General features: G+C 47.8%; 1 protein-coding gene across 4 annotated transcripts in view; it reads right to left on the bottom strand.

Annotated features, from left to right (window-relative positions):
- The window catches only part of BAALC (BAALC binder of MAP3K1 and KLF4), a 107,037-nt gene extending 81,232 nt beyond the window's left edge, over positions 1-25,805 (bottom strand). The window contains exons 1-6 of one of the 4 annotated variants that reach the window (XM_045050175.1): positions 24,781-25,805; positions 24,123-24,233; positions 23,529-23,692; positions 23,175-23,183; positions 11,377-11,484; positions 9,798-9,874 (exon numbers count right to left, since the gene is read on the bottom strand). In XM_045050175.1, coding sequence (XP_044906110.1) covers positions 9,798-9,874; positions 11,377-11,484; positions 23,175-23,183; positions 23,529-23,602 — 268 coding nt within the window. In that variant the 5' untranslated portion in view covers positions 23,603-23,692; positions 24,123-24,233; positions 24,781-25,805. Of the gene's footprint in view, positions 1-6,029; positions 6,272-9,790; positions 9,875-10,338; positions 10,639-10,773; positions 11,653-23,174; positions 23,184-23,528; positions 23,693-24,122; positions 24,234-24,780 lie in introns of those variants that run through there. The other 3 variants (XM_045050176.1, XM_045050177.1, XM_023248673.2) reach the window with 3 other exon arrangements.
- Between the last annotated feature and the right edge of the window lie 1,241 nt (positions 25,806-27,046).

Genomic DNA, 27,046 nt, shown 5'->3' with positions numbered 1-27,046 from the left:
CGGGGGAGGGGCAGAGAGAGAGGGAGACACAGAATCGGAAACAGGCTCCAGGCTCTGAGCCGTCAGCCCAGAGCCTGACGCGGGGCTCGAACTCACGGACCGCGAGATCGTGACCTGGCTGAAGTCGGACGCTTAACCGACTGCGCCACCCAGGCGCCCCAAGGAACAAATCTTAATCAACTTTGTGCCTAATGTATATTGAACGAATGAGAGAGCAAATAAATGTCTTTTATCTTTCGTCTGTCAACACAGGGAAACAAAGACCTAAGATACTGTCTTCTTTTTAAAATTTATTTGAAGGGGCGCCTGGGTGGCGCAGTCGGTTGAGCGTCCGACTTCAGCCAGGTCACGATCTCGCGGTCTGGGAGTTCGAGCCCCGTGTCAGGCTCTGGGCTGATGGCTCAGAGCCTGGAGCCTGTTTCCGATTCTGTGTCTCCCTCTCTCTCTGCCCCTCCCCTGTTCATGCTCTGTCTCTCTCTGTCCCAAAAATAAATAAACGTTGAAAAAAAAAATTTTTTTTAATTTATTTGAGAGAGGGGTGCCTGGGTGGCTCAGTCGGTTGGGAGTCTGACTTCGGCTCAGGTTATGATCTCACAGTTGGTGAGTTTGAGCCCCACGTCAGGCTCTGTGCTGACAACTCAGAGCCTGGAGCCTGCTTTGGATTCTGTGTCTCCCTCTCTCTCTCTGTCCCTTTCCCACTTGTGTTCTGTCTCTCTCACTCTCAAAAATAAATAATAAAACATTAAAAAATTTAAAAAAGTTATTTGAGAGAGAGAGAGAAAAGCGGGCGGGGGGGAGGGGGAGCGTGCACAAGCGGGGGGGGGGGGGGGAGGGGGGAGGGGCAGAGGGAGAAAGAAACAGAATCTTAAGAAGACTCCACTGTCAGAACAGAGCCCCATGTGGGCCTCGATCCCACAACCCTAAGATCATGACCTAAGCCGAAATCAAGAGTCACTCAACTGACTGAGCCACCCCGTGCCCCTAGAATATTGTCTTAATGGCACTATCAAGATGAATCAAGGTCACCACATTTAAGCATTAAACTGAAACTAACGAGATATACTTTAATAGGAATAAATTTAAAAATCCCAACTTTGGGTTCCTGAAATCAATAATATGAATGCAGGATTTATGGGAGAAATAAACCATTCATTCAGCAAGCATTTACTGAGTGCCACCTATGTTCCAGTCGTTGTTCCAGGTGTTGGTGATGGATATATAGCACAGACATCTCTGATGCCACAGGACTTAAATTTAACTAGAAAGAAAGCCCTAAGGGTTTTAACTCATCACACGTTTAACGTCAGTCATCAAGGTAATAGGCAACAACAGCCGCAGGAAAACAAATCCTAACCTGATTTTACCTGCATCAGGAGAGGTTCAGTGTCCACATGTTGCCCCACGCCGCTCAGCTAACACCACAAGCTTGGAGCTAACAACGGGTCTCTTATATCAGGAGGGACTTTGACAAGCCAGACAACGTCTTTGGAGGTATGTGGTCAGGTCCCCACAAGTCTGAGAAATGACTGACAGATATGCATGTGTTCAGGGGCCGCAGAATCAGTGGCCACAGGAGATGCAACAGGTTTCTACAAATATTGCGAGTTGCCTGTACAAGACTTGGTTACAAGGGCCTGGAGCTCACCAGGTAGAACTTACAAGGCAGCAGGAAGAGTTTCTTGCAAGGGGAACTGCTCCACAAAAGTATGGGGAGGCCTCCTTGCCCAGGGAAGACATACCCCATCCTCAAGGACGCTGCAGAAGAAAACCGTGCTGAGACCAGACTAGAATAGCCAGAGATCACACTAGACTTTGAGTCCCATCAACTGGAAAAGCAACGAGTCTGCAGTGAATCTCCCATTAATCAAGAAAGCGGTATTTAGGAGCACGGGCTGTGGATGCAGCAGAGCTGGATCCCAGTACTGGACCGGGAAAGGTCATTCACACACTCTATGCCACTTGCCTTTGCTAGTAAAAGAAACAGGGTCACAGTTCCTACCTCTTCTCGGCCATTAGGATTAAGTGATTTACATTAAGTGCTGCTGAGTACAGCACCTGGCCCTTGGTGAGTCATCAATATACATTAGCGGATGGTAGCATTAAGTGCTCTTCACTTTATTTTACGTATATCAATTTACTTAGGTAAACCGTTTTGCTGTGAGTCCCTAATTTTGTAATCCTCCATTTACTTGCATTTACTAAAGTAATTATTATAGTAATTTAAATTATTATAGTATTATAGTAATTTACAACTGGAAAGTAGAAGGGCTTTTGAGACATTTGAAATGTTTTACTCCCTAGAGAAACCAGGAAAATACCTAACAGTACAAAAAGGGGCAATTAAGGGACTTATGATCAGATGGAGGTAAATCCAGGACGTTACGTATGGAATGGCTGAGCAGGCTGGGGCAAGGCAACCTCAGAGACTCCCTTTCTGACAGACCCTCTCAGACAACAGAAGTAAAAATCAATCCAGCAAACTGATTTTATGAAGACTAAATCATGTCAGATAAATTTAATTTCCTCCTGTGACAGACAGACAGGCTTCTGCGACACAGGGAAGCAACGGGTATCAGATACTGTGGTTTTGGCTAAGTCTTCGATTCCAGGCTACTTAATAGCAGAATCTAAAAACCTAATTGAATTTGCTGGCTGTTGGAGATGATCTCCAAAAATAGGAACCAGAGGCTCCGGATCCACTTTTTGCGTAATGAGGAGGCAAGAAACTTTCCTTCGCAGGACTGGCAGAAAAACACCCCCCCACCCCACTTCCTGCAGTAAGATGCAGAATCGATCCAACAAATATTTATTGAACACTATCATGTGATATGCCCTCAGTCTGGATTAGACTAAGAGAAACTGAAGTGAGATGTACAAGCAGACATGCTTAAATGGGACTTTTCAGTAGACATGGGTGTAGAGTTGGGGGGGGAGGGGTGCTACGGAAGAAATGGGATCTTTGAACTGGGCTGGGTGTTTCCATGGAATAGGGTGCTGTTTTAAAGAGCAGCTGTGGGATGACAAAGACACTTTGAAGAATCTAGGTTAAATGGATCCAAGTGGGCAAACTTCAGTAGCAAGGGCCGAAAGAAGAGAGAAGGCGGAGGGAGGGAATCTAGAAAGAGCTGATAGGAATGCAGGGTACCTTTAGACAAAGTACCTATTCATTCAGAAAACCTGCGTGATATCCCAACCTGAGGTCACACATGTGCTCCACAGTGTGCTAGCACGAAGGTGTAAAGATGAATTAATCCACTCCCCACCTGCATGGCTCCTGAGGTTGGGGTGGCCAGAAGAAAGGTGGCTTCAACTTGACGCTAAAGGAGAGTGACCAGAGGCACAGAAAGAAAAGACTCTTGAGGACTAAGGGATAAATAATTGCTGTGAAGTGGTTGAGAGAATGTCCAAACTGGGGCAATTTAACTGAATCCTAACTGCCATGAATAGGTAGCCAGCCTCCAGAGACCCTTTTCAGCTCCGGAATGCTAGTAATGAAGACATTTTTCTGATTTTACAATCTGGACTGTCTTAGATCCAGTCTTCCCTTTTGTCCCCCATCAGACAAAGATTGATGGAAACAGGAAACGGTACCCTCTGGCTTCCTATCACAATACAGTCGCCGTGGGGCATTAAGGTGCCCTCCAGAAGCCTAGGACTGAATTCACGGGTGGAACACCGGCAGGGGGTGGGTGAGGCAGGGGGAGCAGAGAGGATGAAAAGAATAAAGGGTCCTGGCTAATCTCCCAGGGTGGCTGAAACTTAGGAGATTTGTAGCTTCCTTGGATGACCCACTCTGACTACAGATGCCCAGTTTCCAGTCTGAAAAATTCACAGGAAACAAGCCACTTTTCTAAAGGCCCTAGGGAATGCCAATGCACTGCAAAGGAAGCCTTGATTTCATCTTGATCTTCAGAAATGTCCTTTTCCCCTGAAGCTGATGGAAATTTCTAGTGAATTGAAGTGATCCTTCCCATTTAAGAGTCTTGCCAATTTTAGGGTCCTGTCCTGGAATGATGAAGGTCTTCAGGACCACCATCCGGCAAGGCTGTCTGACATTCGGCAAGGCATCATAAATAAACTTGTTTGTCCTAGGTCCCACCTGTTGCAGGGACCTGATCTCATGAGGCACAATGGGATATGAGTCAGGATGGCAGACTAATAAAGGAATAAGCACTGGAAATGAATATTTAGCCATCCCATAATAACCATCTCATACCCATATGCATGCACACACATGCACCACATACTCCCAGTCACCAAGGCAACCATTCCCTGAAACTGTACTTTGTTCTTTTTCACACTAGATCTTTGAAAACCATTCTTCCTTGGAGTGCAACTCTGGCCTTTGACTCTGCTGAGAAGTACCACTCCTCCTTGGGAAATGCTATTAAATCCAACATTTACCAGGTCCCTCTGAAAGTTTATGTCTTATCCTCATTCTGACCCTGAATTTAGCCAACACATCATTTGGAAACTTGCTGAAAGCACCAGCAACACAAAGTAACCATTATGATTGCTACAATGAGTCAGAAACATTAGAGACAAATACTGCCCTTAAGTCTTGTACCCACAGTTCTTACCTTTTAAAGAAGGGAATCACTGGGGTGCCTGGGTGGCTCAGTTGGTTAAGTGTCTGACTTCAGCTCAGGTCATGATCTCATAGTTCATGAGTTCAAGCCCCCCCCCCCCCACGCCCCCCCCCCCATCGGGCTCTCTGCTCTTGGATCCTGCTTCAGATCCTCTGTCCTCTCCCCTCTCTGCCCTTCCCCCCACCTCTCTCAAAAATAAATAAACATTAAAAAGTAAAATTAAAAAAAAAAAAAGGGAATCATGAAGTTCATGTGAAAAATGAGACAGTTCTGGTCCTAAAAGATGGAGAGACTGATTCTTAAGATTAAAGTGGCAGCTCTTATGTAGGAAACAGGAGTTTAGTATTATTGAATTTTTAAGAGCATTTCACATTTTTTCCTCCTTACAATAGATATTATGCTTCAAATTAACCTCATTTTCTATCTTAGAGTTCATTATTCAAAAATGCCAACAACCTAAAGGAGTCAGTAAATAGTTAAAACATTTTTATGCCACTAATGATCTGGCTTTTGACAACATTCATTTAATAAGTAGTGAGGTTTTCTTCCTTTTACACCAACACATTGATGACTAAAGGTTCGGTCTCTGGCAAGAGTCAATGTTCATCTCTACTCTACAATTATTAGTGTCTGCTTTAAAAAAAAAAAAAAAAAAAAAAAAGATCTGATCTGCGACTGGACCAGAAACTTCTTTGCAGATCCTTCTATTAGATTTCTGCCGGAGGGGAAATGGTAAGCGTATTTAATTTATAGTTCTAATCCACATAAAGCACCGAGGCACCTTGGGGTAGGGAGGGAAGTCCTCGCTCTGGAACAGCTGCTTGAGAAGTCAGCTTAAGTGCATAACTAGTGATGGGGCGAGGGGAGGAGGGGGGGTGGTTCTGAGATTCTGGTTTTCGAAGCCCTGCGGGAGCGAAGGGGAAGCGACGAGGAAGACTCCACCCAGGCAATCTGGGTCAGGCGCCTCGTCTATAAATTACGGCAGAGAGGGGCAGGCTGCCCGCGGTGGCAGACGCGGCCCGAGAGGGTCCACGGGGAGCGGGGCTGGAGGGCGCGCCGCGCGCGGGTGGGCTGACGCTCAGATGTGCGTGCCGGGTGGGTGTCCTCCCAGCCCCACGCTTCGGTCCCCGCACTGAGTGTGCGCGGGCGGAGGCAGAGCGCGGGGTTCCCCGTGGCCCCGGGGACTGGGCTCAGCCTCTCCAAGGGGCTCGCGCTGCCCCCCTCCCCCCGCTCCCTGGGCCTGGGTCCGTGGGTCTATCAGCACGCAGGTCCTGTCGGTCTGTCCTCCTCACCACCACCTCCCAGCCCCCCGCCTGCCGCACAGAAATCTCTGGCTGGCTGCCCGCCCGTCCCCCCTCCCCCGGCGCCCCGCATCCCTCCCGCTTCCCTGTCGGCCCCGGCCTCCCGGCGCCTGGGGCCGGCGCGCTCCGGCTCGCTCACCCGCGTGCAGGCCGCCCGCCTCGGGGCCGCTGTCGGTGGCGGCGGCGCTGGGCGGCGCGTCCGAGTCGGTGTAGGTGAGCCAGGTGGACTCGGTCTCCCGGGTCCAGCTCTCGTAGTAGCGCGGCTCGATGGCATCGGCCCGGCTCCCGCCACAGCCCATCCTCCCGCGCTGCGGGCGCGCCCGGCGGCCGCTCGGCTCGCGGCTCCGGCGGTGGCTCAGCCCCGGCGGCGCAGCCCGGGCCGGCGAGGAGGCGGCGGCGGCGGCGACATCGCGTCCCCGGGCTCGCCCGCGCCCGCCCGCGCCGCAGCCAGGCGCCCGGCCCCCGCGGCGCCCGCCGCCCCCCGCGCCGCGCCCTCTCCCCGTGCGCCCCTCCTCTCGGTCTCCAAGGCCCTCCCCTCCCCCGCTCCCCTCCCCTCGCCCTGGTCCTCCAGTCCCTCCCTCGGAGGGCCGGGGCCGGCCGGGGTCTCAGGAGCCGCGGCCAGAGTAATGGAGGAGGGCGGGGGTCTCAGGAGGGCTTCGGCCCGGCCGGCTGGCGTTATAGCTCTCAGGGTCCTGCGCATCCATCTATGCACACACTCCTCTGTTCATCCATTCATCTATTCATGCATTTATCCGTTCACCCTGCTTTCCCTCCCACCCTCCCTCCTTTCTTTCCCTCTTTTCCCCCCTCCCTTCCTTCCTCCCTCCCTCCCTCCCTCCCTTCCTTCCTTCCATCCATCCATCCATCCATCCATCCATCCTGGGGAGAACTGAAGCACTTGGAAGGGATCCCAAGCGGTCTGTCCGCTTGTTTCAAAAGCAGCAGAGCTGAGGGCAACCCGCTCCCCAAAATGGGGAGAAAGTACTGCAACTAAAAATTAGTGGCTAAGGAACAGTCAGAGGCCTTGCCTGGTTGTTACCTTGTTTGGGGAGTAGCGAGTGGGGCCTATGATTTCTGAGAGAGTTGGGCTAGGCTTATCGCTAACACCTTCCCAGTTCTGCGACTTTGAACTTTGTTTTCAAGAAAGCAAAAGAGGGCCAGGAACCTCAGAGCATGAGGGAAACCCTCTCTGGTTGGGGCTGGGAGGCATGCCTGGCTTCCCTCCAAGCCCACCTGCAGCCCTGCCATCCCTTTGTCCATCGCCCAGCTGTCAGCCCTTCCTTCATTTCCCATTGTACTCTCGACTCCTTGTTGCAAACTAGAGCTCAGACTTGGGTGGGCCAATGAATTTACCTGTCCCCAAAAAGTCAGAACACCTGGTAAAAAGTCAGAACACCAGGTGTCAGAACACCTGCCCTTAAAGGAGAGGGCTAGGATAGGGGAAGAACTGGAAGAATAAACCCTCAGTGACCCAGCTCTGCCAGAATAGAACATGATGTTGAATGAGTATTGTATTCATTAATTCAACATATATTTATTAAATACCTATTATGGCAAAACACTGCTGGTACATATAATAAATCGTGTCTATTACCCATTGTATATAGACAGTAGTGTATACAGCTTAATGCATCTTATAAAGTATATAGAATATAGGCATGTTATTCATCATATCCTACATAACGTATAGAATGTAGACTCCATTGTCTATAATATGTAGCATCCAGTAGATAAGACGAAGTCTAGGGCATTACCTTCCAATAGTCAGTGTCCATCAACTGAATGAATGAATGAAATGAATCAAATGAATGAATGAAAAGAGACAATATGGGGATATGGTTACGAGCACAGATTTAGAGCCCAACTCTCTGACTTTGGAGCTTGGCTCTGCCATTTACCAACCATGACCTTGGGCAAGTTTCCTAACCTCTCTGTGCCTCGATTTCCTCATCTGTGAATGGGGATAATAAATTGTGTAAGTATGCATGAAATGCCTGGAAAAGTGCCTGGCACACGGAAAGCATTCACTCAGTGTTAGCTATCCTGCACATTTGGGGCCAGAAGCGGAAATGGCATCTCCGTCCCTTAAGGAGGAAATCTCTGAAATGATGTGTTTTCACATGAGATAATGTCTCTGAATTTCTTAGCACACAGCAGAAGTTTGGTAAGTGGTATTTTTTCTTTTCCCTCCTTCCCTTTTCCTTCCTTTATGATGTTAGTAGCAACCTTCCTACAAAGTGCTTATTACTCTCTGACATAATTGTCGACACAGCAACATTCTATTTTTTTCATGGAATCTCTTCTGCTACTATATAACACCACAAATTCAAAGAATTCTTGAACCTAGAAAAAGTTAGAGATCAGCTGATCCAGTCCTTTGATTTTACCAACTGGAAATCATGGCCAGAGAGGTTTGTGGTATCACCCAAAGTCACAAAGTAAAGTGTTATCTCTGAGAGAGCTAAAGTTTCGATCAGTGCTTGGGGTCTCTGACTGCTGTCTCTGTGCTCTTTTAACATAGGGCTTGAACTCACGACCCTGAGATCAAGACCCTAAGATCAAGATCTGAACTGAGATCAAGAGTCAGATGCTTAACCAACCGAGCCACCCGGGCACCCTGTCTCTGTGCTCTTTTAATTATAACTCTTTAGTTGGTACTAAATTTTCTCCCCAAACTTTAGGAATAAATCTAATAAATTAAATGTAAATATGTAACATGTAATAAATTATCTTAAACCATCTGTTCAGGATCTATAACTCAACTGGCATGAATTGGTCATTTTTTTTTTCCATCAAGTTTAAAAGCAACAACAAAAAATAATTATTTTAAAGGAGGGAGGGTTGCAACAGGGAATTGAAAGCCTTAGTCAAAGCCATCCAGAGCAATGAAGTAGATTATGCCTTTAAAAACTATTGCTGAGGGGCGCCTGGGTGGCGCAGTCGGTTAAGCGTCCGACTTCAGCCAGGTCACGATCTCGCGGTCTGGGAGTTCGAGCCCCACGTCGGGCTCTGGGCTGATGGCTCGGAGCCTGGAGCCTGTTTCCGATTCTGTGTCTCCCTCTCTCTCTGCCCCTCCCCCGTTCATGCTCTGTCTCTCTCTGTCCCAAAAATAAATAAATGTTGAAAAAAATTAAAAAAAAAATAAATAAAAACTATTGCTGAAAAAAAAATAATAATAAATAAAAATTATTGCTGAGTGGTATTTGTAACGCGATGGGATTCTCAGAATACAGTATGTGTGGCTTTAAGAGCCCTTGTGGTGGGTATCACCCTTGGCTTGTTTCTATGGAAACTGGAGCAGAGGGCTTTAGGGACCAAAGCCCTTCTACCTACAGATCTTATTTATCTGGCCAAGCATGACAGGGCTCTGCCCAAGTGTAGTGAGCTGAAGAAAGGAGACCTTGAGTGAGACAGTCACAGTCTAGGACAGAACAGAAGCTGTGCAGGACCCTAAGCCTTCAGGATCAGTCATCTGAAAGAAGAATACAGACGGATTCACTGCTTTATACGTTTTGAATTTGCCAAGTGAAAAAGTCATACAAATGAACGAAAGAAGCAATAATTCTGGCCAACAGGATGCAGATTCCAGGTAAATCTCTTTAGTCCTGAATGCCAAACTTCAGCAAGGATCCCCTGAGTCCAGACTCAGCGAGCAAACCAGAGCTGTAGGCTCCCCCATGCCCTCCATCTGGAAGATTCTAAAGTAGTTTCCACTGAGCATCCCTCCGGTTCCCCGATCTTGACTAGCCGACACATCCTCATTGACCTACAAATTCTAATTTTGTTGTAAAGGAAAAGAGCTCAAAGTTAGCACCCCAAAGCACAAAATCTAATTCCATTCTTCACAGATGGGGGGGAAAAAGTCAGCAGGTGTCATTGAACATGGGCCCACTCACTCACCTCTCACCTTTGAAGAATGCATCCCGGGGGAGATCTGTGGCCCTGGTGTTGAGGTGATACACAGATGCCGGGTAAACATGACAACTAGAGTGAAAACAAGAAAGAGAAACTGAAATATTACAACAGCAAGAAGATAAATGAGTTTTTGACTTGGATTAAGAGGTTAGAGAGAGTGAAAGAGAAAATTTTGCACATGTGGAAAAAAGAAAATAATTAATTGCATATGTTACCACAAAACATTTATATAGAAGTGTGAAACTAAACGTTGTAAATTCTCCCCCATTAATATTTAAACCAAAGAATTCTCAGGAGAAGACAGCTCAGCTCCTCGGAGTTAATGCTAAAGAGATTCAGCAAATGCTTTCAATGCCTTCAGCATTCATCTCCGAGCCTGGAGGAATGTCCTGTGGGACTTTGTTACACCCCAGATGAAAACCCGGGACAAAGCAGTTGCTGGTATTTCCAAGTTTCTGATTTCATTAGACTTCCTTTCTGTGTAGCCCTAGCTCATTGATAAGATGTAATGAATAACCGATTTGTTCTCTCACCAGGGAATATGAGCCACATTCTCCAGAAAATGGCCTGGAGAGGAAAGTCTGGTGATGATGAGGTGGCGGCTGTGTGATTTTTTAAAATGGCAGAACTTCAGATTGTAGACTGTAAGAGCTTGAAGAAAAGGGGACTGAATTAGAGGCGAGAAGAGATCCACAGAGGCATACTCCCACAGGACTAATTCCAAAGAGAATTCCAAAAACCCAGAGAAGGTTTTGGTAAAACATCCACATAGTACTACATATTCTTTTCCTTTTTCCTTTGAGAGAGAGAGAGAAGAGAGAGAGAGAGAGGCAGAGACAGAAACAGAGCATGAGAGGGGGAGGAGCAGAGAAAGAGGGAGACACAGAATCCGAAGCAGGCTCCAGGCTCTGAGCTGCCAGCACAGAGCCTGATGCGGGGCTCAAACCCACCAACTGTAAGATCCTGACCTGAGCCGAAGTCAGACGCCTAATCTACTGAGCCACCCAGGCGCCCCAGCACTGTGTGTTCTTAAGGCCGTTTAGAGCCCTCCATGTCCTTTAACGTCACACTGGATGAATTAATAATGTTTCTGTAATTCCTCTTCACCTGAAACAAAGAAAGGCTGAGACATTTGCCAAAGGTTGGTCTAAATGTCAGGAAGAGGAAGATTGGAGCCTAGCTCTTAGTCCCTACACACTGAGTCTTACCTCTCTCTACAGCAGAGGAAGGGCAGAGTTTGGAGAACGAGCATTTTCTATGGGTTTGCACGGTGCCATCTACAGTGTTTACTAAGACCAATGGTCCCAAATCCGAGCATCAGCTCTCCCTGATCGAAACTTCACCTTGAACCCAGGAAGATTTTGACAGCATGTGAATCTGAAAAGTAGTTTGAGAATCAGCAGGCACCTGTCAGAATATAATCGGACGAAAAGAGGACTCAACTAGATGGAATAGATTGTGCCCGATGCTGCTGGCAGAGGATGGCTACTTCACAAGGCCAGGAGTCCAGGAGTGCAGGGTTCGGGTTTTTAGGGCAAAGCTCACGGACAAGAACAGAATGTTCTCCTCACCCCTGACTGTGGGCTGGAGCAGGGGGGCAAATTGTTTCTTGGGGCTCTTGACTGTTCTCAGCAATGTTCACGTAGCTCAGAGTAGCCCAGATAATTGAGATTCTTTCTCTGAAAGAAAAGAAGGCATGTACAGACAATTTTTTGTTTGCTGTTTGCTTAACGGCAACAGTTAACCTGGACCTCCAATCATTAAAGAAACGTGGGGTATCTTACTCAATTCCCTTTACCAAAGGTGCATTGCCTACTTAGAGTCAATAAAAAATTTTTTTTAATGTTTATTTATTTTTGAAGGAGAGAGAGACAGGGTGTGAGTGGAGGAGGGTCAGAGAGAGAGGGAGACACAGAATCCGAAGCAGCCTCCGGGCTCCGAGCTGTCAGCACAGAGCCCGATGCGGGGCTCAAACTCACAAACCGGGAGATCATGACCTGAGCCCAAGTCGGACGCTCAACTGACTGAGCCACCCAGGTGCTCCAGTCAGAGTCAATAAAAATGAGTCCCAGGCAAGTGAAAAATTACAAATTAATTTTCATGCGTATTCTATTGTTCCTTAGGGTGGGGCAGGCTGTTAACTGTACTCATGTATAAAGTTAGACCCCAGCACAGCAAAGCTCTGGGAAACAGATGGTGACTTTTATTCATCCTTTCCCAGAGGAGAGCGAAAAGGACCACAGTCAGTTACACTGTCGATGCCACTTTGTCGCTGTTGTGACTGATGCCTTCATCAGATGAGGTGTAGATATAAGAGAGGGGTGAGACGCAGGGTAGTCAGGCCATCTCCCAATCCTGTCCCCGTAAAATTAACGTGAAAAGGAGGTTTGGTTTACCTTCTGCTTAGTCTTCAGTCAGCAGAAAAGTAATTGCCTTATCCTAACTGAAAAACGTGACTTCCTGATTATAGTAAAGAGAGGAAAGGGAAAAAAAGAGCAGGACAGACACAGGCCTTTCATTGGTAAGAACCGGGTGAAAATGTTGCCTCCTGAGAGAGCCGGCAGCTCAGAAGCTGGTGGAAACGGAGCTGAGGCAGCCCGTGGGGCATTTTGAAGACAGAAGTTGTCCGTATGCATGAAGCTCCCAATACACCACCCATTCGAGGGGATTGATCTGACTCTGCCTGAATTCGAGGGTCATGAAATCAAGGATTTAGAATGTTCGTCGCATTCCCCGCCCCCTCCAAAAAAAACCTGTGTTCAAATTCAGACTCCGATGCTTACTCATTGTGAGACCAGAGGCACTGTTGGAAGTAAACACAGTACCTGCTTCACAGGGTTGTCAAGAAGAGGGGACAGTGCATGGAAGGTTCTGAACACAAGTCTTAACAATAGAGGCTAGTGTTCAACAGAGGCTAGCTATTGTTTCAAGCTTTAAAAATGTTTATTCTTGGGGCACCTGGGTGGCTCAGTGGATTGAGCGTCCAACTGCGGCTCATGTCACGATCTCAAGGTTCACGAGTTCGAGTCCCGGCCTCTGTCAACACAGAGCCCACTTCAGATCCTCTGCCCCCCACCACACCCCCGAAACCGATCCTCTCCTACTCATGCTCTCTCAAAAATAAAAATAAACATTTACAAAATAAAAAAATAGAAATGATTTATTCTTGTTATTGTTATTCCTTGACTGACTGGGACAGCCGGGACTTCTTTCTATCCTGCTTTTTTTTTTTTTTTAATTTTTTTCAACGTTTATTTATTTTTGAGAGACAGAGGGAGAGAGCACAAGCAAGGGAAAAGCAGAGAAAGAAAGAGACACAGAATCGGAAGCAGGCTCCAGGCTCCAAGCTGTCCGCACAGAGCCCAACACGGGGCTCGAACTCACAAACTGTGAGATCATGACCTGAGCCGAAGTTGGACACTCATCTGACTGAGCCACCTAGGCGACCCATCTTTCTATCCTGCTTTTGACATTGCTGGGCTGACTTCACATGTTCTCCTACCATATCCTTAAAGCCCTGGAATCCTCAGAGCAAGGCAGAGTGAGAACAAGCTATGTTAACCCCAATGGGGCTTCAAAATTGTGGAGGTCCCTCTCCCTTTGGGTCTCCACCTCTGGCCAGAGAGACTGAGCTCACAGGCAGGACGAGCTTTCTGCAAAGGTGCAGCTGAGTTTTGTACCCAGAGGCAACCATGGAAACCACTGGGGACTCTGGAGGGTGGCCATCCCTGCAAGATGCCCTTTCTGATAAACAGGGGATCAGATGGACCTTCGGTGCACACAGACAGGCCTCCCAGACTGGAACAGGTCCACTCGGGGGCCGGGGGGGGGGGGGGGGGGGATGCGGGGGAGGCAGCGGTCCTCCACCCAGCTCCTATGACTAATTGTAGCTAACTTTATGGAGCTCTTTTATGCCCCAGCCTCTGTATAATAAGCACTTTGCATATGGATTAGCTCATTTAGTCCTCAGCAGCATGAGGAGGTAGGTGCTATTAAAAGCCCCATTTTCGGGGCGCCTGGGTGGCGCAGTCGGTTAAGCGTCGGACTTCAGCCAGGTCACGATCTCACGGTCCGGGAGTTCGAGCCCCGTGTCGGGCTCTGGGCTGATGGCTCAGAGCCTGGAGCCTGTTTCCGATTCTGTGTCTCCCTCTCTCTCTGCCCCTCCCCCGTTCATGCTCTGTCTCTCTCTGTCCAAAAAATAAATAAACGTTGAAAAAAAAAATTAAAAAAAAAAAAAAAGCCCCATTTTCATAATGAGACACTAAGACTTACAGAGGTTAAGCGACTCGTCCGACGTCAACCATGACACCAAAGCCAAGATTTCAATGCAGGTTCACGTGACAACAAAGTGCACACATTGGTCACGTTGCCCGTCTTCCGTTTGAGAGCTGTTCACATGGGGCCGGGCAAGCATCTAGGGAGGGGTCTTCTCTGAGGGCAACCCCATTGTGGAAAAGCTACACTGTGTTCCTACTATTCACAAGGGGAAAAGGGAAGATTAAGGGCCTGGAGAAATGTTCCAGGTCCACGCCGTGTGTATGCTGTCAGTAATCCTATTCGGAATTGAGAAAAATAGAACAGTTACTGGAAATAGGGTGAAAAATTACTCCATCCACACTTTAGAACTCCCTCATAAACAGTCATGTGACCAAATCCAGGAACAAGCCATGAATATAAGAACAATGATTTGATTTTTATGTTTATTATCTACATTGCATAGGGTGTTACCCCGGCAGCGCTGGGAGGGAATGAGCTAGTAAAAATTATGTGTGGGCCGTGGAATGTTTTGATTATCCGCATTGTTGATTTTACCTCCTGACAGATTCTTTCATTAGGTTGAATTAACTGATGCGCCTTTCAAGTTCTCAGCTAACAGCAAGCAACGCACTGAGGAATCTCAGGGAACTGCTGCCACCACAGGCCAGAGAGCAGGCAGTTTCATTCTTATCAAAGCATCTCAGATAAGAATAGCATTAGGACTGTGGGGGGAAGAAAAGAGGACAAACCCCACCTTACTGGATAAGCCCTATACAGAAAGAACAGTGAATCTCTTTTGGGTCCTCAAAAATGTATGGGGACATTTTAGGGGGACAAGGTGTGGGGGGTGATGAGAGAACGAAAGAAAAGTCAGTGGTCATGGTGAGGAACGAGTTAAGGCTAAATATCTAAACCTCTCTGGTCACAGCTCCGGGGAGCTCTACTTGCCTCGGACACTGAGAAACCTCCTGGGAAGAAGATTTGGGGAAATCAAGCTTGCTCAAAAAGCAAGGTCTGAGTGGTCAGAAAGAAAGAAGGTTCTTAGTGCAGCCTCCTGGCGGTTATTCAGTTCACCGCCTGCCCTGCTGATGCCCCTGGTCCTCCAAACCCTCCCCCTCTATGAACCTGTTGGACCCAAAGCCTGTAGAAAGGAGGAGGCTGTAAGCAAAACTAGCAAATACTCCCACTCAGAGCTGTTTGTGGTGCTTGCCAGAGGTTGGGGTGGAGAGTAGGCGAAACGAGTGAAGATGGTCAAAAGGTATAACTTGCAGTTAGAATATAAATAAGTCCTGGGGGTGTCAGGGACAGCATGGTGACTACAGGTAACGACACTGTATTGCATATTTGGACATTGCTAAGGGAGTAGATGGATGTGAAGTGGACTTATTGTGGTGAGCATTTCACGATGCGTACAATTACAGAATCGCTGTGCCGTCCATCTGAAGCTGATGTGATATTACGGGTCAGTTATACCTCAATAAATAAGATTAAAAAATTTTTAAAGCTGCCTGATATTAGGGCATAGATGTCACCCCTTTGGCACTCCCCTCAGCAATGAAACACATAGAAAAATAAGAGAGATATGTGCTCTGGTATGTCTATCAGGAGACTGCAGCACCTAGAAGAGGCGTGGAGACCCCCAGGGAGATAACAAGGGCGCCCAGTAGAAAAGCCAGACATCTGGTGGAGACATGGTAACAAGTGGGACTTTGTTATAAGAGCAACACAAAGTCCTTTTCTCAGAAGAGACACTAATGTGCTTTTTGGGTTTTTTTTTTTTTTTTAAAGAGCACTTGTGTAGAGAACTGACGTTAGGGAGCCAAGAGAAAAAGTAGGGAGACCAGTTTTGAGCCTGTTGCAATGATCAAGACAAGAGATAGATGACAGCAGCTTACAGACAAAGGAAGGTGGCAGGGAGGATGAGGAAAAACGGATAGACTGGAGGCACATTACGGAGGCAGAGTCAGGAAGGCTGGCTGATGTTTTGGGTGTCAAGGGTAAGGAAGAGGGAGAAAACAAGAATGACTCTGATTTCTGCTTGCTTAGCAGGGTGGGTAAGGAAGACTTGCTGAGAAATTAATTTAGAGGAAAAAAAATCAGGAGTTCTGTTTTAGACACTTGGAAGTTAAGCATGTCTGGGAGTTAAGAGAAGACAGAACATCAAAGGAAGGTCAGTGCTGCAGCCACGAACAAAAGTGTGGGATTCCGCAAGGAGAGAGAAGCGAGTGCAGAGGGAGAGGGGAAGGGGTGGCCTGGGATCCACCCTGAAGAAACCACTCTTCAGAGGACAGGTAAAGGAAAATGAACTTGAGAAGAGGACGGAGAAGGGGAAATCAGAGAAGTGGGAGGTGGCATCCCAGAAGCCAAGAGAAGAGGACCAGCCAAGAGAGCAGTCAGTTTTGACAAAAGCTGCTGAGAAGTTGTGCAGGTCAAGGATGAAGAACATTGCGTTGGGTTTCGGAACATGGAGTCACTGGTGACCTTGGTGAGAGAGATGTCAGTGGAGGTGGAGCCAGAGTGGGTGGGTTAATGAGCAAGTGAACATGCTCATTCAACTTTACTGCCTCTTGAAACGCCACCAAAACAACAATAATGTGATCGTCTTTACCATAAACCCAAAAGGATGGTGAGAAGGGACGAACACACAACAACCACAATGTTTTGCAAGCTAAAAATCACACAGATGAGCTGTAACTGATTAAGCAGACTGAAGGAAGCCAGATCCTGAGTCAGTAGTGAGGAAGCCTCAAACTAACACAATTTACATTTTCAAAGTCTCAGGGAATGGTGGCACCAGGAAACTTTAAAAGTAGAGGTAAGGTCAGAGGACTGGGAATTGGCATTTGAGCAATGGAAACTGGTTGAAAGCAGTCTGAAAAGTAATCATACTTGCAACCACCGCCCCCCCACCCCCAACCACGTCCTGATGGTCTTTTTTACTGCTCTCCCCAGGCCTGACAGAAGACAGGTTCATTCTCTGGAAAGATATGCTCATGAGTCTCCAGACTGGGGTACCAAGCAGGAAGATTAAGAGACTGTATGCTTTTGTGTGCTGAGACTCCTCAAGACTCCTCCCCTCCTCACCTTCCAGAACTCAGACAGGGAAGATTCTCTTGGGAAACTGCCCAGTCCAGAGGCAAGATACCTGCATCAGGGTTACCCAAGGAAATAGCCAGGGCAGACTGCCCTCCTCTGAAGCTCACAGTTGACAAGCTCCATTCATGTTAACAAAGCTTCAAATCAGCTTTTTTGCCCCCACTACCAAGCATAAGCAGGCAGCTATTAAAAGATATCTGAAGAAAGCCACTTGGAGAAAATAAAGACTATACAAGAGGAAGAAAACTTCCAGAAAATGATATATTTAGTATCCTCACAGCTTTTAGAAGAGATAGTGCAACCAGGAAAGAAGAACAGATTGAAAGTAAAAATAGGACCCTCAGAGAACAAACAACAACCTAAAGACCTTGGAAATTAAATTTATGATGGCAGAAATGAAAGCCTCAGTAGAAGGGCTACAAAAATAAAACTTAGGCAAAAAAAAAAAAAAAACACACACAAAAAAAAACAAAAACAAAAACAAAAAAACAATAAAATGGAGTATAGGAAAAAAAAATATGGAAATTAGAGGATCTGTCTAGGAGTTCCAGTACCCAAATAATAGGAGTGTCAGAAAGAGATATGAAAACACAGAGGGGAGGAAATCGTCAATGAAAAAATTTAAGAAAATTTTCTAGAGTTGAACTGTCAAAATGGATGAAGGGAAACCTGTCCCCAAGCACATCATTATAAAATTTCAGAACACTAGGGACAAAGAGGGGAGACTGCAGGCTTCCCTAGAGAAAATAGATGACATTCAGAGGATTAAGAATCAGAATGTGTTGGGGCACCTGGGTGGCTCAGTCAGTTGAACGCCTGGCTCTTGATTTTGAATCAGGTCACAGTCTCACAGCTCATGGGATCAAGCCCTGCATCGGGCTCTACACTAACAGTATGGAGCCTGCTTGGGATTCTCCCTCTCTCTCTGCCTCTCCCTCACTTGTGGTTGCTCTCTCTCTCAAAATAAATACATAGACATAAAAAAAAAAAAAAAGAATGTCTTTGGACTCTTCAATCATAACACTGGAGGCTAGATCACAAGGCAATGTTGCTTTCAAAATTCTGAAGGAGTTATTTTCAACCTAGATTCTTTTTATACCTAGCCCAACTATCTATTAAGTAAAAGCTTAGAATACAGACAGTTTCACTTGCAAGGTCCCCCCCAATTAACCACCCATCCACTTTTCTCAAGAAGTGACTGAAAGATGTGTCCCACAAAAATAGGAAAGGAGAAGAGTTTGGACTTGGGATCGAAGAAAAAGATGAAGAGAATCCCAGGCTGATAGTGAAGGAACCTCCTAACAGACAGTGCCACCTACAACAGCTCAGGAAGACAGACTGGAGACGATCTACATGAGGAAGGTGGTCAGAAGGCTGTGGAAGAGATTTCCTCAAGAGGATAAACAAATTTGATAGCTGAATCTAAACATTTTGAGAGGAGAGTTAAATAGTGACAGCCTTTAGTGGAACTGGTGGTGAGTACATGGAAAACTAAGTAAATGAAAAAAGGCATTCCCAGGAAAATTAAAGGGTGTATAAAAAAGAAAAAGTCATCTAGATTTGTGACATGCCTCAGATCTCAATATCATAATAAAATAAACACTGATTTTTTAACGAAGCAAAACTATAACGTCACCATGCCCTCACCCTGATGTAAGTGTATATGTGAGTGCTGCAGGGAAGAGGAAGGAATGATGGAAAAAATGAGAGTCAAATCTTCACTCTCTCTAAGGGAAGTAGACAAAAGTGCCTAAAATTGCGGGATCAAGAAGTAGCATGATACTAGCATTTTATTTAAAAAACAGAGAGTTAAATGCCAAAAAAAATCAGCAGGGCCCCTGGGTGGCTCCGCTGGTTAAGTGTCTGACTCCGATTTCAGCTCACGTCATGATCTCACGGTTCATGGGACTGAGCCCTGCATCGGACTCCACAAGAACAGCATGGCGTCTGCTTGGGATTCTCTCCGTCTCTGCCCCTCCCTCAGTTGTGCTTGCTCTCTCTCCATCTCTCTCTCTCAAAATAAATAAATAAACTTAAAAAAGAAACAAAGAAAGAAAGAAAGAAAGAAAGAAAGAAAGAAAGAAAGAAAGAAAGAAAGAAAGAAAAAGAAAATCAGCAAAAGGAGTTATAAGTAGCTGTCTTTGATGTGGGAAGCCGACCAGGGGACTATTTTTCATCACAAGCCTTATGGAACTGCTTGATTCTTTAAAAAAAGTGTGTGGATCATCCCACCAAAAACAGAAACCAAAGAGAAATGAAGGTAAACAGAAAGTGCAGAAGTGATGGTGGCATGTGTAGACAAGTGTTTTGAGGTATTTGGTTCTAAAGGGGAATAGAAAAGTGAGGTAGCTTGGGTCAAGGGTGGGTTTTTTAAAGATGGGACAGGGAGCACATTTGGCACGAGACTTGTCTACCAAGAGAGAGACTGGTGGTGCAGCAGAGGGAGGATTCCAGAAGGAGTGAAGTCCCTGGGGAGATCAGAGGGATGGGATCCAAAGCCCACAGGGTGGGGACAGGTGTTGATATGGGAGGAACACCTCCTTCCCTGGAATAAGAGGGAACAAAAAGATAGACGCAGACACAAATAACATTGCAGAATTTGTTGCGACCCTGCCTCTTGCCTTGTCAGGCCTCAACAAGATACCCAGAGTGGAACCCAATGCAAGACACTGGCAGTTATCCGAGGAGTAACACACACAGCATCTCCAGGCGTGTTCCTGGTTCTTTCAACCCTCCCACGGTGTGGGATGCCAAACTGCCTCTGCTCGATGAGTAATTCTCCCACAATGGATGTATTAACCTTTCATCTCATAGGAATAAGCACGTCTACCTTTGAAAATAAAGATGTCCACTGGTAAGGTGCTGGATTCAATTTTCCGGGGCGGGAGGTGGGGGGGCTAGGGAAACCCTCCTGCTGCAAAACGACTACATCCCAGATAAAAGCATACTTACTGATGCAACACTGGGCTTGTAGGAAATCGGGGAAATTGCTGAGGGACCCCTTCCCCGCAAAAAAAAAGGAGCAAACCATAAGTGGAACTTAGAGCTGCAAGCAGGGATCAGGCAGGGAAGAACAGAACTGTCCTCAGAGCAAATGGTGGCAGCCGAGGCGCAATGCAGATACCCTTGAGCCAGCAGCCTGGAGGGGGAGCCGAACCTTGGACTCTTCCATTAGGCCACAACTGTGGAAGAGGTCTGAGTGGTTCCAAGTTAGCAGCGCTCGGCAGAAACAGAAGCAAATCCTTCCAGAAGAGAGCACCCCCGCCCCCGCCCTGTTTAAACCTGGAAGATTCCCACAGATGAAGATCTAACAAACGTGAGTGCGCGCGCACACACACACACACACACACACACACACACACACACACGCAGAGATTGGCAGGCCAAGGAGGGGCAACAATGAGCATGAGTGACAGTCAGCAGGCACATCTTCATGAAAAGACAGGAAAAGGAGATTAAAACAAACAACAACAACAACAAAAACAACAAAACCCTGTCTTGCTTACCCACATTTGGCCTTCGGAACGCATACCACAATCGGCTGAGTTCTTACTGCAATGCACATTCCTGGGCCCCATTCCAGGCTCACGGAGCCGGGCCTCTGGCACTTGAGCCTGGGAATCTGCATTAACCCTCACTCCCCACAGAAAGAAAACCAGACAAGCGGACCTGGCTTTCCTTTCCACAATCACATTCCTACAGCTTTTATTGTTCACTCATTCATCAAGAAATGATCACAGCAGGCCCATCCATTCAAAAACCTAAAGGGAAACTTAAGAAAATAGCTAAACAAAAGAGCACCCCCTAGTGCCAGCACAGGGACCAAGTTGGCCTGGATGCTGTTTCTCTCCTGTTAGAAGCCGCAGGGACCTCGTCTATCCAGCCCCTGAGCCCTTGGAGCCGTCACTGTGCTGGAATCCTGGTCACATGTCCATGACTGTAGTGCATACAATACTGTGATTGAAGACGATGGGAATTGGGGACCATAATAACCACCAATGTCATAGCTTAACGTAGACTGTGTTCACCAGGGATTTAGAAGTGCTTAGAAGATCCACGGTGGGCTGTCAGGAGACTACAGGAGGGACTGGGAGAACTCACTGCAAAGGAAGATAGGCATAGGCTGGGTCCAAATAATGCGCTCATTTCAAATAGAGGACTAATTTTGAGTACAACAGAAGCTGATTCTAATTTACTTGGCCCAACCCCCAAGGCCCTTATCCTGGGGAAAGTATTGGACAAAAACGAACCAACAAAAAGGACAAAAAATGCAAACAAAACATAACACTGCCTTGAAATCGTGTATCTTAAGGAGCAGGGGACAAGCTAAGGGGAAATGTTAAGTGCCTTGTGAGGAAATTGGCAATGACAACAATAGCCAATTCAAAGTTGAATGGCTACTGTGGGCCAAGAAGGGTCGAGTATTATGACAGTCCTATCAGGCAGGCATTACTGTTATTTACAGATAAGAAAGCCGAGTTCAGACAGGTTGAGCCACTCGTTCGCTAATGCACGGCAACATATCGTGGAGCCAAAGTTGAACTCAGGACTGCTCAACCTCACAAGCCACGGTTCTAAGCTTTTTTTTTCTGATCTGACTGTTTAAGCAGGTGATTCAATTTCAGTGTTCTCGATTTAGAAAAGTCACTGCAGGATATTCAGTGAAAATTCCTTCCCTCACCACCGCCACCCGGCTCCGTTCCTCACGGACAGCTAGTGCCGTTAGATTATGTGTGATATTCCAGAGATATTTTAGTCTTTGATCTGCTGCACAAGTGACAGCAGATTACACACACTGTTCTGAACCTCACACTTTTTTGCAGAGGAAAATGTCCTGTGGAGCAAGCACCCCGTATCAGTACCTAACGGGCCTCCTTGTGCTATTTTCCAACTGTAGGATCTCACTGTGGTGTGGATGCCAAGGTCTTGTTTACCAGCCCCTGGTCAGTAGACTTAACGGGTGTTTCCATTTTCCAAATAGAGTAGCTGATGCACTTTCCTCTGAGCAAACTCCACTCCCTCTGGAGGGACCTTGAGATCCTCCCATGGCAATCAGGCTCCTCTAAGCTGAGAGACACGGCAATACTTCGGGTTGCCCTAACCAGTGGGAGTTTACAGGGAAGGCTGGAAAGAAGGGGAACTGAACACAGCTAGAGAACAGCAGGAGGCAGAACAGCTTCTCCCAGGCACCGGGCACCTCTGCCCCCGGCAGGGGTGAGGTGTGCCATCAGCTACCCTCACTCTGCTCCCAAGCCTCCCCCTCCTATCTTGTGCCCCGGAGTCCAAACTTCGGCACAGGAGAGGGGCAGGGTCTCCGGCACGTGGATGCCTGGGGAGGCTTGGGGAGCTGTTGGCCCGTCGAATACCCTGGGAGCACAGTCCACCCCTAGTCCCACCAGGTGTAGAAAAGGTAGTGGGGTCAAGTGGGTGAAAATGGGAGAGCCGGTGCATAAAGGGCCATGTCCCCAGAAAAGGCTTGGAGTTCCTTGCTCAGAGCAAAACAGACTCTCTGCCGGTACCTCTGGCCCAGCGATTTCAGAACCGCCGGGGAGGAATTTAAGTGAGCTGAACTCCAGCCAAGCAAGTGAGGCCGGAGTCAGAGGCTCTCTTAACGTTACCTGGTTTTTAGAACCAGGCTGTTTCAGTCTGGGGGGACAAATGATCCCAGGCAACCACTGGTGAGGCTTTCTAGCTTAAAAAACAAGCTCACGTACCTTAGTTCACCACAGTCTCCTGAAGCGCCTATTATCAGTAGCGTTCCCATTTTATGGATGAGGAAAACCGAGGCTCGAGAGGTTGTATGAGTTACCTGGGATCACACAGCCAGTCGGCAATGGAGCTGAGACTCAAATCCAGGCCCTGTGACTCCACTTGGTGCTTCCTTGTGATTCCTCACGTTGCTACAGTAGCCCCTCGCTTATGAGTGGGGCCCGCGCTGCAAGACCCCCAATGCCACCTGAAACCACGGAGAGTGCCGACCGCTACATACACCGCGTTGTTTCCTAGACAGACATACCTATGTGACCTGTAAATGAAGCACAGTAAGAGATTAACAACAATAGTAAAATAGAGCAATTATAACAATACGCTGTAATAGGGGCGTCTGGGTGGCTCAGTCGGTTAAGCGGCCGACTTCGGCTCAGGTCATGATCTCGCGGTCCGTGAGTTCGAGCCCCGCGTCGGGCTCTGTGCTAACTGCTCAGAGCCTGGAGCCTGTTTCAGATTCTGTGTCTCCCTCTCTCTGACCCTCCCCTGTTCATGCTCTGTCTCTCTCTGTCTCAAAAATAAATAAACGTTAAAAAAAATTAAAAAAAGAAAACAATACGCTGTAATAAAAGTCACGGTATTCCTCCCTCTCAGAATATCTTACTGTACGTTCGCTTCTTGTGGTGACGGGAGATGATAAAACGCGCACGTGACGAGATGAAGGCACGGGAACGACATAACCGTTGTGATGCCGCTTTAGGCTACCATTGACCTTGTGTTGATGCGTGAGGAGGGTGGTCTGTAGCTGGACACGGTGGGCTGCGGGAACTGAAACCACGGATAAGGGGGGCTCCTGTACTTGAGTTTCTGCCATTCCCCAATGGCGGTGCTCCCAGCTCTCTCTGGGAGGCCCCCCGCTCGCCTCCCTCTCTGTGCTCGGGCGGGTTGTTCTCATTCACTGCCTTGCCTTAGTCTCATTCCGAAAGGTCGATGGCCCCCGGTTTCTCTGCCCAGCCCAGGCCTTCCTCCCGAGTTCCATGCTCATCTATCTACTATCCTACCGGACGCCCCCACGTAGCCGCCCAAGTCACCTCAAGGTCTTTCTCCCTAAACCGCGTCCCCTCTTCCTCTGTGCTTTCTCAGTAGCAGTAGCTTCCCTTGCTCAAGCACACCATGTGCCATTGTACGTTGGCAAGACAGGGGTACCGTCATCCCATTTTACAGATGAAGAAGCCAAGGCACAGAGATGCTAACTTACTGGCACAGGGCCATGGCTCTAAGTCGTTGACAGCCGGGATTCAAACTGAGCTCTGTGGCGCATTGCTCCCACATTAGGCTGTCCGGGAACTGCAGGCCACAGTTGTCCACCCTGTTGAACGAATGAACCAGAAGTCGTGGGGCGCCCTCTTACTCGTGCTTCCCTCTCCCCCGCCCCGCCCCCGCCCCACAGCTGCTCCAGAGCCAAATCAGTCCATTCTGCCTCCTGAGGGTCTCTGAGGTCGTGCCTTCTCTCCATTCCCATCACCACTCACTCAGTTCAGCCCCTAAATGACGGCTTCCCCCGATACTGAAAAAGCCTCCTAACTAGCTTCTCTGTCTCCGGCATCAGCCCCCACTTCAGATCCTCTCTCTCTGGGAATGAGCCTTCTAAAATATACCCGAGCGGGGAGGGGGGCTGGGGGGCTCAGTCAGGTAAGCGTCCGACGCTTGGTTCCGGCTCAGGTCATGATCTCACGGTTCGGCTATACGCCGAGTGTGGAGCCTGCTTGGGATTCTCTCTCTCCCTCTCTCTGCCCTTCCCTCGTGCTCTCTCTCTCTCTCTCTCTCTCTCTCCCCCTCTCACTCTAAATAAATAAATAAATAAATAAATAAATAAATAAATAAATAAATAAAATCAAAGTAAAAATGAAATATACCTGATCATCACATGCCACTGGTTAAGAGTCTCCGAAGGCTTCCTACTACCTGGAGGATGAAATCTCAAGTCCCCGAGACTGCCACTGCCTGTCCCTCCGTGCCACCTCTTGCTGGGTCTCTGCAACAGCCCGTAGCGTAATGAATAAAAAATAGGCTCCGCTCTTGGAGGTTTCCACGAATGGAGCCAATATGTATCCTCTGTCCATGGCACATGCTGCTAAGCCAGGTTGTCTCTACTGCAGTCCAGTGACACAGAATAAAGCCTGGGTGAGAGGCGTTCAGATGCGACACAGAGAAAGACTGAATTGTGCACGAACTACTGACAAGTGTCCAGTAATCTAACATGCTGTCGTTTACCCACTCGGTCACATTCATATCGTCTTCGGCACAATGTAGTTTGGTTTTACAACCGGGTCACCAATTACACCCAGGATGGCAGGATGTGTTACTGAATGATTTATCGCTCCACACCTCATAGAGAAGTGCACTTTATACATTTTCCAAAACTATTCAACGCAGAGAGCATAATTTGTGCTCAGCAGAAGAAGGATCTGGCTGTTTGATGCTCATTAGCATATTAAAGCCCCAGAGAAATCCAGCAATGCAGAAAGTAGAGAGATGTTGTTCACAGTTTTCTCTCTGCACATCTATCTAGTAACATCTTCTAGAAATGTTTCCTGTCCACAGATGTTTGGGGAAGCACTGTAATCCAGGGCAGAGTCTCTAAAGCCTTCTGGAATTTCACCTACTCTGAAGGCGGGATGTAATTGCAGATGGCCACTCTGCCTTGAACAGCTTGGGTGGATTCCCACCGGTGTTTCAAGATTCAGTTCAGGTACCACTTTTTCCCAGAAGCCATCGCTCTCTCTCGTTTCCACACACATACACACACACGTTTGTGACATGTAAATTGTATATAATCCCATAACACCCCTCTCTCACATTTTCTATTGTTTTAAATTATTTTATTTTGAGAGAGAAAGAGACAGCACGAGTGGGAGAGGGGCAGAGAAAGAGAGAGAGAGAATCCCAAGCAGGCTCCACACTGTCAGCACAGAGCCCGATGCGGGGCTCAAACTCGTGAAACCGTGAGATCAAGACCTGAGCCGAAACCGAGAGTCAGACGTTTAACCGACTGAGCCACCCAGGTGCCCCTTCTATTGGTTTTTCCGGAAAATCCAGCTCGGACTGACTACAGCTGAAATAGAATTACGGGCTCTGGCACTGGAAGCTTGCTGCTAGAGCAGCTCCTGCCTTACTCCCTCCCAGGTTCAAGTTCAGCTGGAGGGCAGCACCTGCCTCTTCAGCAGGCCCATCCCATTGGCCACATGTCTGATCACTGCAGGAATGTGGCCTAGACCATGGGGGCCACCTCGGAAGTTGGGAGGAGAAAAGCTCTCAGGTACCCCCCCCCCAGTCCCCCGCCCTGCCCCGATCACGTAGGGCCCGCTGCTGGGGCCTTATCTCCCTCTACCCAGGCCTCCCAGGGTCAGTGTATGGCCGATTCTCTGGACCCAGCGCGACACAGGCCAACTTTTCCTTCCTCATCTCACTGTTGCTGCTGGTTTTCTAACTAAGTGTTTGAATGCTGTGAAAGTGAATTAAGTCCTGCCCTGCGACGCATGCTGGTGGTAGTAAAAACACCGTCTGTTCCAGGAGAACACCCAGCCAGGAGGGCTGATCCCACGTATGAAGACTTGCAGGCACTGTGGGGACATTTTCCTCACCCTGCTAGGTCATTTTCCCCACTGATTTTGCCACTAGCATTTGAACAAGTTTGGTTTTAAGGGGACGTCTTCAATTTGTAGGATTTGAACAACAAATCCTGCTGGGCAGAGCTAGTCAGAAGTGAGGAGGGAGAGCTGGCCAAGAGTGATTTCGTGGAGCCCCCTGAACACACTTCACTGGCTCCATACCCACCTTCCAAGGACCAAATTCAAACTCTGTAAGTGACCTGCAAGCCAGGCTCATCCCTCAGCACAACCTGACTTGAGCTTGACCTTCCAGCACCTCAGAACCGCACATGGCCCCCACATCCACCATTCCATGCCCTTGCTCATGCTCTTCCCTCTACCTGATGCCTTCCACCTCCTGTTGGCCCAGTTAACCGCTGTCTTTTAAGCCTCGGCTGTCACCTCCTCCAGGAAGACTTCCCTGATCTTTCTGCCTATCGAGAAGTAAGCATTGTACGCATTGTAATCATTGTAAGCTTCCAGTAATACGTTGTAAGCATTTCTATTCCTCTGAGATGAGGGTAGGAGGTAC

This window comes from Felis catus, chromosome F2 (genome assembly GCF_018350175.1).
Source record: "Felis catus isolate Fca126 chromosome F2, F.catus_Fca126_mat1.0, whole genome shotgun sequence".
NCBI lineage: Eukaryota > Metazoa > Chordata > Mammalia > Carnivora > Felidae > Felis > Felis catus.
Note: the sequence above shows the minus strand (reverse complement) of the source record. Positions and strands in the feature narration are given on the sequence as shown.